We start from the raw sequence: 16,445 nt of genomic DNA, 5'->3' as shown, positions 1-16,445 counted from the left end.
AGAGTTTTCTCTGTCTTCTTTATCCTCCGTTTATACAAAAGGTCAGTTTTGTTTTAATTCATGTGATTAAATAAAGTTATAGGATTTAAAGCCACTACATATCCCAGAAGGTAAGGAAGCTGAGAATAAAGGGGGGGGGGGGATAAAGAGACACACACACTTTGTCCAGTCTGTCTCCAGGTCTGTGATCCTGGAGCCCTGACCTTCTTGTCTACAATGGCCTTTGTGTTGGCCGTGACCTTTGCCCTTTGAAAGACTATACTCAGTGTTAGGTGAGGGGATGAGTGTCAGGTGTGTGTGTGTGTGTGTGTGTGTGTGTAAGTGACAAGTTCAAAGCTAGATATCGCATCCCCCCTTTTCTGTCGTTTCAGCTCAGATTGAAAGACAAGGAGACGGCTTTTTGTTTTGTCGAGACATTTTGGGACAAAGGCTAAGAACAAAATGGCTGCGCTATACGTCAACGTATATGTGTGTGTGTGTGTGTGTGTGTGTGTGTGTCTCTGCTGAGACGAAGCCCAAACAAAGACCACCGGCCTGTTTTTAGACTCTAGCCTGATAAAATGCCATGCAGGGGCCCAAGAGTGTGTGTGATAAGAAGACACACACACACACACACTCATACACACTCTCACACACTCTCTCACACACACACTCTCTCACACACACACACACACACACACACCTGAGTGCAACCTGAGCTCCGTCTGTGTGTGTTTGGCAAAATATACACAAAATCTTCCCTCTAGCCTCAATACCTCTTTCCTGTATCCTTCCCTCTTTCTCCACCTCTATCCTATAGCTTCTCTTCTGTCTCATCTTCCTCTTCCTCCTGTTTTGACATAAAAGGGATCCAGCCTCTCTCTCTTTCTCTCTCTCTCTCTCTCTCTCAGGATTAAAGTAAAGGAATTCAGGGATGGAGAGACGGCGTCTTTCACCGAGAGCCCCCCCCCTGCAGAAGGGGTTTCATCCCTCCTTCTCTTATCTTCCCATCCCAGCGAGACACACATCCACTATCACTTTACCCTCATCGTCTTTTAAAAGAGCTCTCTCTCTCTCTCTCTCTCTCTCTCCGAGCACCCTTTATTCCTGCCGCCCCTTTTGTTGTCTGGGCGAGAGAGAGCGAGAGAGAGAGAGAGGGGCTCTTTCTATCTGTCTCACCGACTTATATACTATGTATGTAAAGAGAGAAAGAGAGATAGAAAAAGAGGGGGAGAGAGAGAGAGAAAAAGAGAGACAGAAAGAGAGAGGAAAAGAGAGAGACTCTTTCTATCTGTCTCACACTCTATATACTATGTATGTTTGTATTTTCAGCTTCAGAAGGAGGGATGGATGGAAAAGGAGAGAGAGAGAGAGAGAGACATATGTACTGTATGTTTGTATTTTTCTGCTTCTCAAAATGATGAATTTCCCACAAACTTTACACAGAATCTTCCCGTTGCCCCCGGTGACCGAACCAGGAAGTCCTCCCTTTAAAACATCAAATAAAACACACACTCCTCCGTAACTTGAAATGTGTGTTGACCTAACAACCACCGCTCCAACACACAGCGACCTTCCTGTCATCCCCGACGCTGCCCTTTGACCCCCGTGGGGGGGGGGGGGATGTTATTGGACCGAATGGATCCAAGACGACTCGGAGCAGTCACACACATGCCAACACGAGCTTTCAGAGACAAAGTGGAACCCGTCGGCTTCACAGAACAACAACAAGTAGAACCGACACACGCCGTCTGGGCCGTGTTTCCGGCGTGTGTGTGTCGGGGTCGGATGTTGCATCACCCGGCTCGGGGTGTGGAGGAGGATCTCGTCATCCGGAGCAATGGATGCTCCGGATGACGAGATCCACCGAACAGATCCACGGCGATAAAAATAAAGACGGTTCGGCACACAGAGGGGCGTGATCGGCGCGTTTATTCACCGGACGGAAAGACTTCTATGTCTCGGCACGTCGCTCCTCCTCCTCCTCCTCCTCCTCCTGTATTAAAGCACCGGTGGTTCGATGCCCTCCGGAGGTACCGGCGCAGGTTCACCAACGACGTTGGAACGGCGGGAATAAAACAACGAAAACGAGAAGATCTTTTTTTGTTTGTTTCTAAGAGGCTCACGGATCGATACGAGACGAGAATGCTTCGTAATAAATATATATATATATCTATTTATATATATATATATATATATATATAAATATATTTATTTATATATAAATATAAATAAATATATATATTTATATATAAATAATTATATATATAAAAATATATATATAACGTGCTAGCACTAGTTAGCATAGCTTAGCATTAGTGACTGCTGGTTAACACTTGTGTGAAGTTAACAAACAACATGGGTAAAGTGTGTATTTGTGAGCTTTAGTGTTGGTGGTCGGCAGATTTTATTTACTTTGAATAAGAGCTAGGCTAGCTGTTTATGCTAAGCTAAGCAAACACAGCTTCATATTGATCTGAGAGTGCCAAATTACAGAATGTGAAACAATTTATTTAACTTTAATTGGTTATTTTGACTTCAAAATGTTCCCTGACGCGTCGTGTTGAAAATGTATCGACGCATATCGTCGATATATTTGCATATTCTGGAGCGACATACCTGCACACAATCACACCTGCACGTGACATGCACAACTTTGTTCAGGTTAACAACTGACAAGCGTTGCCCCTCGGGGATCAACAGAGCATCACCTGTAAAGTTCACCGTGTTACCGATGTTGCCAACGCACCTAAATTATATATTTTTATTTATCCCCATGTGAAATTAAATGGATGACTTATCCATTAAAGTGAATGAGGATGACAAGTTCTTGGCACTTCGTACTTTTGGAGATGTTCAGGGTATAAAGATTGATCACAATAAAAGTGAATAAAAGTGACGGGGCCGGGTTTACATGGCCCGGTGCGTCACTCGTGTGTGTGTGTGTGTGTTCTTGTATTTCTATCTATGAGAGGACCGGGATCCGTTTAAGGGACTTGAGGACACTCTTTTTAGTTTTGTTTGATGGGTTTTTACACTTCAGGTGTTCATGTTAGTATGAGAACTGAGGTATCTCCATGTGTCCTGCCCCCCCATGTGTGTATACTTGTTCAGTCTAATACATTTATAAGTTTGGGGTATGTCGTAATAAATTAATTCACACTTTTGGATGGATAATATTTAGTCTGAATGGTCCAGAGTAACAAATGGACAAGTGGCTACTGTCTGCATGGGGCAAAGCTGAAGAAAAGCATCCTTGGATAACATAATTATTATTAATATTATATGTTACTGCATTGCTGCTAGAATTAATAAGTTTAACATCTTTAATGTGTTGCATAAACCAAAATCTAGCTTTTAACAGGATCCTTATTCATCCCGCTCTGAAACTAAACTTGTATTTTTCTTTTCTTCAAGTTTTGACGAGAGAGATATAAGCATAAGCACCTTGAACTGCTTTCCACCTGAGGACTCGAGAGCCGTGAACATCGACGATCGACGCCGCGAGCGCAAAAGTAAAACCGAAAAGTAGCTCGCCGCTTAAAGGAGTGAGTTAAGGAAGGTGATCCGGTGGCCGTTTAGGGGCCCGTGCTGTTCCCTGTGTCATTTACCTGTGTCAGGTACCTGGTGTAATGTGTTATTTACCTGAACACAGGTATAGTGTGAGCAGCAGGTAAGTGCCGGCTTCTGTGTCAGACAGTAATTGATGTTTGGATAGCGACCGAGATACAGAGTGACGCTCACGGGTAGTCTGCTTTTAGTGTGGGGACACACACACACACACACACTTTTTCTAAATGATTTGTATCGACTCCGGAGACTTTTTGTCACTTCAATAAAAGTTGTATGTATATATATATATATATAAATATTTATATAAATAAATAAATATATATTTATATAAATATATATATATACATATATACATGTATACATATATATAAATAAATAAATATGTTTGTAAAAAGGTGCAATAGCCTCCATTAAAAACTATAACATTTTAGTGACAAACTTCATTTTTCATTTTTATTCTTGATGGATGCGATACAGGAGTGGAAATTATACTGTTGGAGGAAATTGTTGATTTATTTTGTTATAGAAATATTGTTTTATTCTTTTACGATACAATTGATCTCCTCTTCTTTAAATATTCTTTAATATTGTGGAGTTACGGGTGGTAAATTGCAAATTTATGGATTTCATTAAAAGATGCTTCCTTTCCTTCCTTCTCTAATCTTATTATAAATAATTTATTTTGTGATTTACTTGTGTTGCTCCGCCACGTTTGAAACCAAACATTTTCCCTTTAACTATGGTTTTATAATGAAATTTTAACATAAATTGATGCAGAATTAGGAAAATTCTTCACGACTACAGGGCTGCTTTATTGTTGATGGAGGTCGGTTATTTTAAAAAGTAAAAAAAAGCTCTTTCTGACTCTTCATAAGATAAAGAAAGGCCCTTTTTTACAGCCTCCACCCTTCTGACCCGACGATGCCGCCGCACACAAAGCAGCTTGTTAATGTACCGGCATTTACATGAAGGTTTATATTCACGTATAAAACCTTCAAAGTCATAAATCAGGCAGCTGGCTCTTAAAATGCATACGTGATACTGAAATAAGTGTGTGTTACGATTTTGAGTCCACACACACTTGAAGAACAATTGGAGTTTATCCGCTTTGAGGCAGCGTTGTGTTTTTTCTCGACTGGAGAAATTGGAATATTTTCGGGAAAATGTGTCGAAACACGTGAAACACGGACCGACACGCAGCTCGCTGACATTAAAGGAGAAGAGATCAAAAAGAATGTGAAGCCGGAGCCCCGGGGTCATCGTCGGTCTATGAAGTAAAAGCAACTTAATTAAAAGAGTTCATCTCAAGGGAATACAGTATGAATATAGGGCCATACATGTGAGCCGAGACGTCTGTACAGGGCAACAAGTTCATTAAAATATGAAGATATATTGACTTTCTTTCAAGAAAAACTTCTATTAGTGACATGATGAGGAGTTATAGATAATATCGTTTTTAGGCTTTTGGTTGATATATTAGGTTACATCAGAATTAAGTATTTCATTAAAACACTTAAAATCAAGTTGTGTGTTTAGAAAATCCCCAAATGATGAAATTAACCAACCCGTCCTCACACCTAAAGGCTTTATTCAACGTTGTGAAACGGGGTCATTAACATTAACAGCGGTCTCCTGGGTGAAAGTCCTGTGTTTTGACACATCTCGCTCTTAATATTTAATTTAAATACTTAATGTATACGTCCGATAAAGGTTCGCCCTTGAACAACAAACAAATAAGTAAATATAGAAAATATAAAGTAAATAAGCGGCGTGCACAGGTGACGTAAACATCCGTTTTTCTAGCGACGTCACGAGCCAATCACAGATTCGGATATTGTGATGGGGAGGTGCATTGTGGGAAAAAAGCATTATTTTGAAAAGAAGCAAGAGAAGAAATACATTTTGCGAGAAAAAAATAGTACAGATTCAAGATCATGTCCTATATCCCGTCTGTGTGTCTTCGTATGGTAATGTATTGATGTCACTTCCTGTCAAGGTCCTACCCACAAAACTGCACCACCAGCCTGCCCTGGCCTGCTGGTGGTGCATTATGGGAGTTGAAGTCTTTCAGCCAAAGTCAAGTGAGCTGATCAAATGAGGAACTGAAATAAAACTTGAAAAACGTCAAAAATGGGAGAATTCCACCGTTTTGTCTCAACAGCTCCCCTGGTGGAGACGTGGGGTATAGACTCAAGGCGTGACTCACCCTGCTGCCTTTCTCCGGGTTGCACCTGCATCCTTCGCCACAGTTTCTGCCGGCGCACGGCTCGCCGGATGTACCCTGAAGGAGAAGAAGAAGAAGGAGAAGAAGAAGGAGAACATTAGATAAAGGAACCGACATTTCTTTAGTTTGAACGTCGAGCTTCCGTCCCGATTGAGCGACGTGCAACCGTCATTCATGAGCCACCAGGTGTTCCCTTTTAGTGTCTACGGCCTTCACTCGTCTCCCAATTTGCTTTCCTAACCCGGGTTCATTCCCTCCAGCTCTTTTCTTTTGATTAGGAGACACACAAACCAGCTTTAACTACAACCAGAGTCCAACATCCGCCATCACAATGTCACTGTGACCAGGAGGAGCGTTTGTTTTCTCAACCAGAGGGGGGGGTGCTTCATCTGTTACCAGGAGGAAGCATTTAGCACGAGTAAACTTTAAGTGGATGAGTTAAAATGATGAAATAATGAGGATAAAAGACGACGGAAATTGTTGTTTTTTCAAAAGGTCGATAATGAACTTTTACATTTTTAAGCAAAAATGGAGAATACATCTTTTTAAGTGCTCATAAAAGAATATATATATATATATATATTTGAGTGGGAACGGCTTGCGTTTTACATCCATAATAACATATAACATCACATTAAAAATATTATACAAAAAAACATTACTTTTCATGATTTGCATCTTAAACTCTCTGCTCGTACTCCGATTGTGATTATGTTCATTTAAACGGTTAAAATCACCATTCGCTGTTTTTCAAACGATATCTAACCAGTACGTGGAGCTTGAGTTAATAATGATATCCTGTTTTAGACATCAGAAATACAGAATATTGATTTAATTGTTATAATAAGTCAACCATCCCCATGTGAGGCCCAGTAAACACACTTCACATCCCCACTTGTGGCTCATAAACTCCTCCAGAGTGCACGACACCACCCGACTTCAGGGTGGCATTCCTGAGATCTGGACCAAACATCACGCTCTGAGACCATAAGCAGCGCGGGGAGAGGTCGTGTAAGCCGACGTGTGAGCGGCTTCAGCTCGTGAGTACGAGCCGCTTAAACACGACGCCATCGTTGCCCCTCGGTGGACCGCATGGCGAGCGCAGCGTGTTTCCGTTGCCACGTATCCGTGTGTTCGTAGTGTTAAATGTAAAATACATCGTGATTCACACACTTAATTAAGTAAGAAAAAAACGTCCCGTACGAGTGCATAGATTTGGGGGCCTGTCCAGGGGGTCAAACTCAAAAGGTCACGGCTGGCATTTCAATGTGATTAGTGGATGAAAGGGTGCTGGCAGGGTGGAGGAGGGGAGGGTGTCGACCGCGGTGTGATGGAGAAAGTGCGGGGGGGGGGGCATTAGTTCATATGACCACAGTCTGTGAGTGTTCATAGTCACAATAATCGAGGTCAAGGACCCTCCAGGACCCCCCTATAAGTAGTCATCAAATGGTCTGGTCTGGGTCTGACATAATGAGAGCCTGGGAACAGACCGGTGGGAAGAGGGTCTCCGGGGGGATGATTGGCAGAGCGTTGACTTATTAAATATATGAATGAAGGGAATTTGATCTGCTTTTGAGGAATGTTGAAATTACAAGATTTGCAAGTAAACTGGTAAACGCACACAATTAGTCGAGGCAGCCAGTGCATTGAATCAGACGCGGTTCTGATGGATAACCTTGAGCTACTTTGACCTTTTACATTTTTTACTTCTTTAGACAAATGAAGTCTTTAAAAAGCCTCTCGGATCAGCTGGAAATGCATCGTCACGAAGCAGAAAACATGTGTGTCATACATATACATATTTAAATACACATCAGTGTAAACACCAATGGTTCTCAAAGAGGGGTACGTGTACCCCTGGGGGTGCATGAAGGCATTTTTTTGGAAAAAATATATTTAAAATTAGCATCATTCGCATTTAAAAAATATTTTCAAAATAGAAAATAAGTGTAAGTTTATAAACAGAGTTGAATATATTCTATATTAAATCAGACACTGAAGGCACAGCGCTGTGTATTTAACCAAAAATGGCTATTTAGGGGGTACTTGGCAAAATACATATCTTTACAGGAAAAAAAAGTTTTTTAAAGTAAACTATATATACTGTATATATATATATCTCTCTCTATATATATATTTATTCATATTAAACAATGAATAATAATGTATCTGCAAAATAACCATTTTTACTTTTCCTACTTTTAGAAATGTTGTTGTTACTTTTTCTTAAGTTGTAAATACATTTACTTGTATATAAGTATTTCCAGTGATGTATTAGTACTTCTTAGGCTAAGCTACTCCTCAACATTCAAAACGGTTCAATAAAAAAAAGATTTTTTTTACGGATCGATGGCTTTTAAATCAACAAAAACAACTTCCTCTGTCCTTGGACCCTGGTGTCGGAAAAGGAAAGACTTCCCGATATGAAACATGTTGTGGAAGGAAGAGAAACACAACGAGGGGAAAGCGAGCTCGGCACAAAGTATGTGAGAGAAAGGGAGAAAGAGAAGGAGGGGAAAGGTCAGCGGTGCTGCTCCTGCTCTCCTCCCTCTGATCTCCTCTGCTCCTCTAATCACAATGACAGAAGGAGGGCGAGCGAGGGAGAAAGTGAGCGGGTAAAAGAAATGGAGGGAGGCCAAAAAGAGAGAGAGAGAGCAGCTCAAATGAAACTTTTTTGCCAAAGAGGCGAAAGAAGAAGACGCTAAACATAGACGCACAACAAGCCTTTTGTGCAAAAAACAACAACAAAGTAAGAGGAGCAAAAAGGATGAAAACTTTATTTAGTTTAAGCTCAAAATATGGTTTAAAAAAAGAGGACAAAAAAGCAGAGAACAGACAAAAGTGCCGTGTTCTCTTAACCCCCATCCATATCACGTTGCTCTTATTATTCTGCTCCATTATCCTCCTTTTGTAAAGCCACTAATACCTTCACAGGTATTGTCCAATCAGAGGGGGCCGCCTCAGATGGTACCTAGCCCATGCAGATGCATTGTTCTGGGATATAATCCAGCCTCTACCTGAGCAGGGCGGAGATGATTCAGTTTTCTCTCCGTCCACGCCCAGTTAAAGGGTGAAGGACGATATGGGCCAACAGCTGCTAAGCCAGCGGCCAATGGGAGAGCGGAAGGTAAATGTACACACATGCAGACAATAAAGAACTATTGTGGAGGTAGGTGTACACACAAGGGGGGCAGGACACATGAGGATACCCGAGTTCTCAGAGTAACATGAACACCTGAAGTGTAAAACCCATCAGACAAAACTAAAAGGAGTGTCCTCACGTCCCTTAAACGGGTCCTGGTCCTCTCATAGATAGAAATACAAGAACGCACACACACACACACACAAACGCAGCCCAGTTCAATGCCAACGCTTTGGTTTTCGTCTTGATGTCGACGCACCAGGCTTTCAACTTACTTCCATGTAAACCCGGACGCGTCACTATTACACTTTTAGAACAACACAAGTTTAAAAAAAAGAAAGAGGAAGTCTTTGTTGCCGCTCGCTAAACGAGACGCTAACGACGATTTATATTCTCCTGAAATTCCTGGAGCTTTTTAAAATCCAAAACGACGAACTGTTACACCTAACTGAGTGGTTTCCTGCCTTTAACTCGGGGGAAATCGTCACGTGTCGCTGCACAAAAAAATTCGGAGTAACCTTTTGAAGATCGGTTGTACGCGTTTTGAAAGCTCGACGCAAACCGCTAAAGACACCCGATGAGATCCGCTGTCTCCGGGCGACATTCTTCCACGGGCGACATTCTTCCATGGAGAACAAAGAGAGACACCCATCCGAAACCCTCGCTTGTGTAATCATCTCACACCCTCGTGAAACACAACCCCGCGAGCGTGAGTTTTGTGGGTGAAATTGACCCCCCCCCCCACACACACACACACACACACACGTTTAATGCCATTGATGTTTAAGTTGGAGAGGAATGTGAAGCGGCTCCAGGGTTGGACTTGTACGGATCCGCCTCACAGGACTCGCGCATTTGCATACGCTCGCCGACACGGCGTGATGGAACAGCCCCCCCCCCTTCCCCCACACTCCCAATCAATCTCATACCTCACTGTACAAACACTTTTCATGTGCGAGCGTCTCCCCGAGAACGCCAGCCCGAGAGTGGCAGCCCGCGCGGCGGTCCCGGCGTCTGGACTTGCCCGGCTCATTCCTCTCGAGGCTCGGCTGATGCTACCCGCGTGGAGGTCGGGCCTATAGGGTGTCACGCGGCTGAGACAACAGCGGCATGACAGCACAGACGGTTTGTTTTACAGGCAAATCACACAAAAAGAGCGAGTTAAATCTTTGTTTGCTTGCATTCAACGCGGCGGCGGCGTTTAAGGGTCACGGCCGAAGGAATGCGCGATCCTCCGATTGCTTATAGAAATAGTTTCGATGTGAGATAACGGGCACAATGTGACGCCGTATTGATTTAGTTTAGCAAAGCATTCAAAGTAAAGTGAGTAAAACGCCTTCGCTGTTACTATATTTCTTAAAATATAACACAATTGTGTCAAATAGTGGGAAATGCCTGTGGAGATGTTGTAAAGCTACAATTCCTAATATTCAAGAAGCCGGGAGAAGATATTTGTTTAAAATAAATTAATTTGAGACTCCGCGACTCATTTCGGCTCTAATCTCTGCAGTGAGGTAAAGAAAATGAAGTAAAAACAATCTCCTTCCACAGAAATAAGTTATCAAAAGTAGTCTTAAGAGTGTTTGATTGACAGGTGCATTCTGGGAGTTGACGAAACACCGAGCGTTGACCTTTTGAACACTTTCCCCTCCCAAGTGATGTAAAGACATGTTTTATCTTCTTCCTCAATCAATCAGCGAGTCATCGCATGCCCAACAACCAATGGCAGCGCGGCGTTTACTCCAACACCTGCCAGTCGAAATAACATTGCGTAATAGGAACCGATGAAGAGGGAGGCGGAGCCGCTGTCAGCTCTGAACAACAATCACATGACTGAGTTCATCGCTGAGTGACAGTGAATAGTTTCAAGTTTCAAGTTTCAAGTTTCAAGTTTTTATTGTCACATCCCCTTTTATACAAGTATAATCGGTTCGTGAAATTCTTATGTGCAAAACACCCGACAGCAGTAGCAGACTAAAAAAAGAATAAGAATGAGAATAAACTATACAATATCCACACAAAAAAAAGAAGAAAGTATTAACAATATATATATAAAACAATGTAATAGAATATACATCATGGCAATATATATATATAAAACAATGTAATAAAATATACACTTTTTTTGAGACTATATATATATATATATGTATATACATACAATATATATATATAAACAATGTAATAAAATATACACCATGGCCATAGATATTCACAGAATATGTTCTGGTGTGTAGTGTTAATGAGGGTCTCAGTCCTTGTTCAGCAGCCTGATGGCCTGACTGAAGAAGTTGAGGGGGGGGGGGATGCTCACCTGCGCCTGAACCTGACGTTGAAGAATGACTTGAAGAGGAGGAGGAGGAGGAGTGGGAGGCTGTCACTGCGTACGCAAATAAAGGCGAAGGGCAGAGGAGGAACATGTGGAGATAAGAGGAGGAAGAAAGAGAGTCGTCCCCTCTCTCTCTTTCAAACGTCCGTGTTATGTCTTCCCTTCATCCCCCTTAGTTCTCTTCCTCCCCTCCCCATCCTATCTTCTCCCTCCTCTTCCTCCTCTTCCTCTCTGGTCCATCTGTGACCTTGACATCCACCACCAGGAGACTAACCAGCTGTGTTTGGGCCTCCGGCGCTCCTCCGTCTACTTCTGTTTATTCCACGCCGTGTGTGTGTGTGTGTGTGCGTGTGTATCACTTTGTGTACTTGTACACAAGCTCACGTGCATGTCTCAGGCCACCCAGCTGGACTCAGATCCAGAACTCGGGGGGCCGACAGCGGAAACTTCGGGGATAATAAACCTGGACCCAAACAGGACGTCGGCCAACGTAAATAAAGTTTACCGCTGTTGTTGACGATGGATGAAATGCCTGTGCTTTAGGGGCGGGGCTTCACTTTTATGTTCCAAAAGACACATTACATGTATATATGAGATATTATTAATCCATCCCATTTCACATTAAACCTGCATTAATTCTTGTCAAGGTTACATTATGTTGTATAAGGTAAAGCAGATAAATCTAAATATATCGCTACAGTATCTAAATGTATCACTATAGTATCTAAATGTATCACTACAGTATCTAAATGTATTACTATAGTATCTAAATGTATTACTATAGTATCTAAATGTATCGATATAGTATCTAAATGTATCACTATAGTATCTAAATGTATGGCTATAGTATCTAAATGTATCACTATAGTATCTAAATGTATCACTATAGTATCTAAATGTATCACTATAGTATCTAAATGTATCGCTATAGTATCTAAATGTATCACTATAGTATCTAAATGTATCACTATAGTATCTAAATGTATCACTATAGTATCTAAATGTATCAATATAGTATCTAAATGTATCACTATAGTATCTAAATGTATCACTATAGTATCTAAATATATCACTATAGTATCTAAATGTATCACTATAGTATCTAAATATATCACTATAGTATCTAAATGTATCACTATAGTATCTAAATGTATCGCAATTTCTCCAAGATCCTTGAGAAAGTGGTCGCAAATCAGATGTGCGACTTTCTACATCATAATAGTTTATTTGAGAAATTTCAATCAGGATTTAGAAAACACCACAGCACCGAGACGGCACTGGTGAAAATGACAAATGACCTCTTAATGGCAGCAGATAAAGGACTCCTCTCTGTCCTGGTCTTGTTAGACCTTAGTGCTGCATTCGACACCATTGACCATGACATCCTGTTACAGAGACTGGAGCAGTCGATTGGCATTTCAGGCACGGCACTAATTTGGTTTAAATCCTATTTATCAGATCGATCTCAGTTTGTATTTGTAAACGATGACGCCTCGATAACCACCAACGTTAATCACGGAGTTCCACAAGGTTCCGTGCTTGGACCAATTTTATTTACCTTATACATGCTTCCTTTGGGCAATATTATCAGGAAACACTCCATAAACTTTCATTGTTATGCAGATGATACTCAACTATATCTATCGATAAAACCAGAGGAGAGCAACCAACTCTGTAAAATTCAAGCATGTCTTAAAGACATAAAACATGGATGACCTGCAACTTCTTGATGTTAAACTCAGACAAAACCAAGTAATTTTAATCGGCCCTGAGCACCTCAGAGATCAATTATCTGGTGATGTGGATTCTGTAGACGGCATTGCCCTGGCATCCAACACCACTGTAAAGAATCTTGGCGTTATCTTTGATCGGGACTTGTCCTTTAACTCCCACGTAAAGCAAATCTCAAGGACTGCATTCTTTCATCTACGTAATATTTCAAAAATCAGGCACATCTTGTCTCAAAAGATGCAGAAAAATTGGTTCACGCGTCGTTACTTGAGACTGGATTACTGCAACTCCTTATTATCAGGCTGCTCTAATAAATCTCTTAGGTCCCTCCAGTTGATCCAGAATGCTGCAGCTCGTGTTCTCACTAAAACTAAGAAAAGAGATCACATCACTCCTGCACTAGCTGCTCTGCACTGGCTCCCAGTAAAATCAAGAATCACTTTTAAAATTCTTCTCTTAACCTACAAAGCCTTGATTGGTGATGCTCCATCATATCTTAAGGAGCTTGTAGTACCATATTGCCCCACTAGAGAGCTACGCTCACTAAATGCGGGACTACTTGTAGTTCCTAGAGTCTTAAAAAGTAGAATGGGAGCCAGAGCCTTTAGTTATCAAGCTCCTCTTTATGGAACCAGCTTCCAATTTCAGTCCGGGAGGCAGACACAGTCACCTCGTTTAAGAGTAGACTTAAGACCTTCCTCTTTGACAGAGCTTATAGTTAGGGCTGAATCAGGTTCACCTGGTCCAGCGCCTTGATATGCTGCTATAGGCTTATAGCTGCCGGGGACGTTTTAGGATGCACTGAGTACCTATCTCCTCTTTTTTCTCTCCTTAAGGATGAATTTTCATCTCTCAATCACACGTTACTAACTCTGCTTTCTCCCCGGAGTCCTTTTGACTTCACGTCTCATGGGGTCATCGGACCCTATGAGACGGCATAGATCCTATCTGCCTGATGGATCGTCTGGGTCGTGGAATTCCTGCTCATGACTGCGCCACTGTCCTGTTGAGACTCCGCCCACTGTTGAGACTCCGCCCACTCCTCCTCTCTACCTCCATCTGATGGATCGTGGAGGTCTCCATCGTGGAATATGCCTACTATGAACTATTCATACACTCTGTCATATTCATTGAATGTATTTTAACTCTAAATCTGTCCTTCTGTACACATTACATCTATTGCATCTGTCCATCCTGGAGAGGGATCCTCCTCTGTTGCTCTCCTCCAGGTTTCTTCCCTTTTTTTCCCCCTGAAGGGTTATTTGGGAGTTTTTCCTGGTCCGATGTGAGGTTTTGGGGCAGGGATGTCTATGTGTACAGATTGTAAAGCACTCCGAGACAAATTTGTAATTTGTGAAATTGGGCTATACAAATAAACTGAATTGAATTGAATTGAATTGAACAATAAGTCTCAAAGTGTGCAAACCAAAGTCTGTAAAGTAAGAAGATATAATATAAAGAATTATCTCACAAGAGTTTTAGGTCCTTTAAAGGAACAGTTGACATTGGTAGTCACGAACTTTAAACCCAGATGCATTCTGGGACTTCACGTCAGCAGATAGTACGCAGGTTTCCCAATCTCTGATCCAGGTTAAGACGTAATGCTGCAATAACGCTTCAACGTCTCAACGTCTCCGTCCCACAGCGCCGCGTCACGTGACTCTCAAAGTAAAGTGAGATTAGTTGAGCTAAACTGAGCTGAAGCCCCGGAGGACAGAGGCAGAACAACAAAGACACAAAGACAGGCCAGCTCCACACATCGGGTTTATATCCTCGTAAAGTCACGGGATTCAAAGGGGGAAGACGCATCTCACAGAGACCTAAATATGGGGGGGAGGGATGTTTAACAGCACATGAGTTTGACTTATAATGATATGATAGACAGAGAGAGAGAGACAGATAGAGACAGAGAGACAGAGAGAGATACAGGACTGTCTCAGAAAATTAGAATATTGTGATAAAGTTCTTTATTTTCTGTAATGCAATTAAAAAATTATTAAATATTAAAAGAATAAAAGGCTTGCAATATTTCAGTTGATTTGTAATGAATCCAGAATGCATGACATTTTTGTTTTTTAAATTGCATTACAGAAAATAAAGAACTTTATCACAATATTCTAATTTTCTGAGACAGTCCTGTATATATATATCTACCTACCTTCCTACCTACCTACCTACCTACCTTCCTATCTATATATATATATACCTACCTTCCTACCTACCTTCCTATCTATCTATATATATATATATATATATATATATATCTACCTACCTTCCTACCTACCTACCTACCTTCCTATCTATATATATATATATCTACCTTCCTACCTACCTACCTACCTTCCTATCTATATATATATATATATATATATATATATATATATATATACCTACCTTCCTACCTACCTACCTACATTCCTATCTATATATATATATATATATATATATATATATATATCTACCTACCTTCCTACCTACCTACCTATCTCTCTCTCTCTCTCTATCTATCTACCTATAAATTAATCTACCTACCTATCCATTTATCTACCTATCTCTATCTAACTATCTATCTACCTATCTTACTATACAGGACTGTCTCAGAAAATTAGAATATTGTGATGAAGTTCTTTATTTTCTGTAATGCAATTAAAAAAACAAAAATGTCATGCATTCTGGATTCATTACAAATCAACTGAAATATTGCAAGCCTTTTATTCTTTTAATATTGCTGATTATGGCTTACAGCTTAAGAAAACTCTAAAATCCTTTCTCATAAAATTTTAATATTTCCTCAGACCAAGTTAAAAAAAAGATTTATAACAGCTGAGTGTTTGTCAAGGCTCAGGAAACCCTTGCAGGTGTTTCGAGTTAATTAGACAATTCAAGTGATTTGTTTAATACCCTACTAGTATACTTTTTCATGATATTCTAATATTTAGAGATAGGATATTTGAGTTTTCTTAAGCTGTAAGCCATAATCAGCAATATTAAAAGAATAAAAGGCTTGCAATATTTCAGTTGATTTGTAATGAATCCAGAATGCATGACATTTTTGTTTTTTTAATTGCATTGCAGAAAATAAAGAACTTCATCACAATATTCTAATTTTCTGAGACAGTCCTGTATATATAGATAGGAAGGTAGGTAGGTAGGAAGGTAGGTATATATATATATAGATAGGAAGGTAGGTAGGTAGGAAGGTAGGTAGATATATATATATATATATATATATAGATAGATAGGAAGGTAGGTAGGTAGGTAGATATATATATATATAGAGATAGATAGGAAGGTAGGTAGGTAGGTAGGTAGGAAGGTAGGTATATATATATATATATATAGATAGGAAGGTAGGTAGGAAGGTAGGTAGGTAGGTAGGAAGGTAGGTAGATAGATAAATAGGTAGATAGGTAGGTAGGTAGGTAGGTAGGAAGGTAGGTAGGTAGGAAGGTAGGTAGATAGATAGA

At 40.7% G+C, this 16,445-nt stretch overlaps 1 protein-coding gene across 3 annotated transcripts in view; it reads right to left on the bottom strand.

The window, feature by feature from the left end:
- col4a6 (collagen, type IV, alpha 6) overlaps positions 1-16,445 on the bottom strand; it is a 95,684-nt gene that overhangs the window by 34,269 nt on the left and 44,970 nt on the right. For all 3 annotated transcript variants that reach the window (XM_056442296.1, XM_056442295.1, XM_056442298.1), the window contains one exon: positions 5,759-5,833. In XM_056442296.1, the coding sequence (XP_056298271.1) occupies positions 5,759-5,833 (75 nt within the window). The remainder of the gene's footprint in view (positions 1-5,758; positions 5,834-16,445) is intronic.

This window comes from Pseudoliparis swirei, chromosome 21 (assembly GCF_029220125.1).
Source record: "Pseudoliparis swirei isolate HS2019 ecotype Mariana Trench chromosome 21, NWPU_hadal_v1, whole genome shotgun sequence".
NCBI lineage: Eukaryota > Metazoa > Chordata > Actinopteri > Perciformes > Liparidae > Pseudoliparis > Pseudoliparis swirei.
This window is presented reverse-complemented; position numbering and strand designations above follow the sequence as displayed.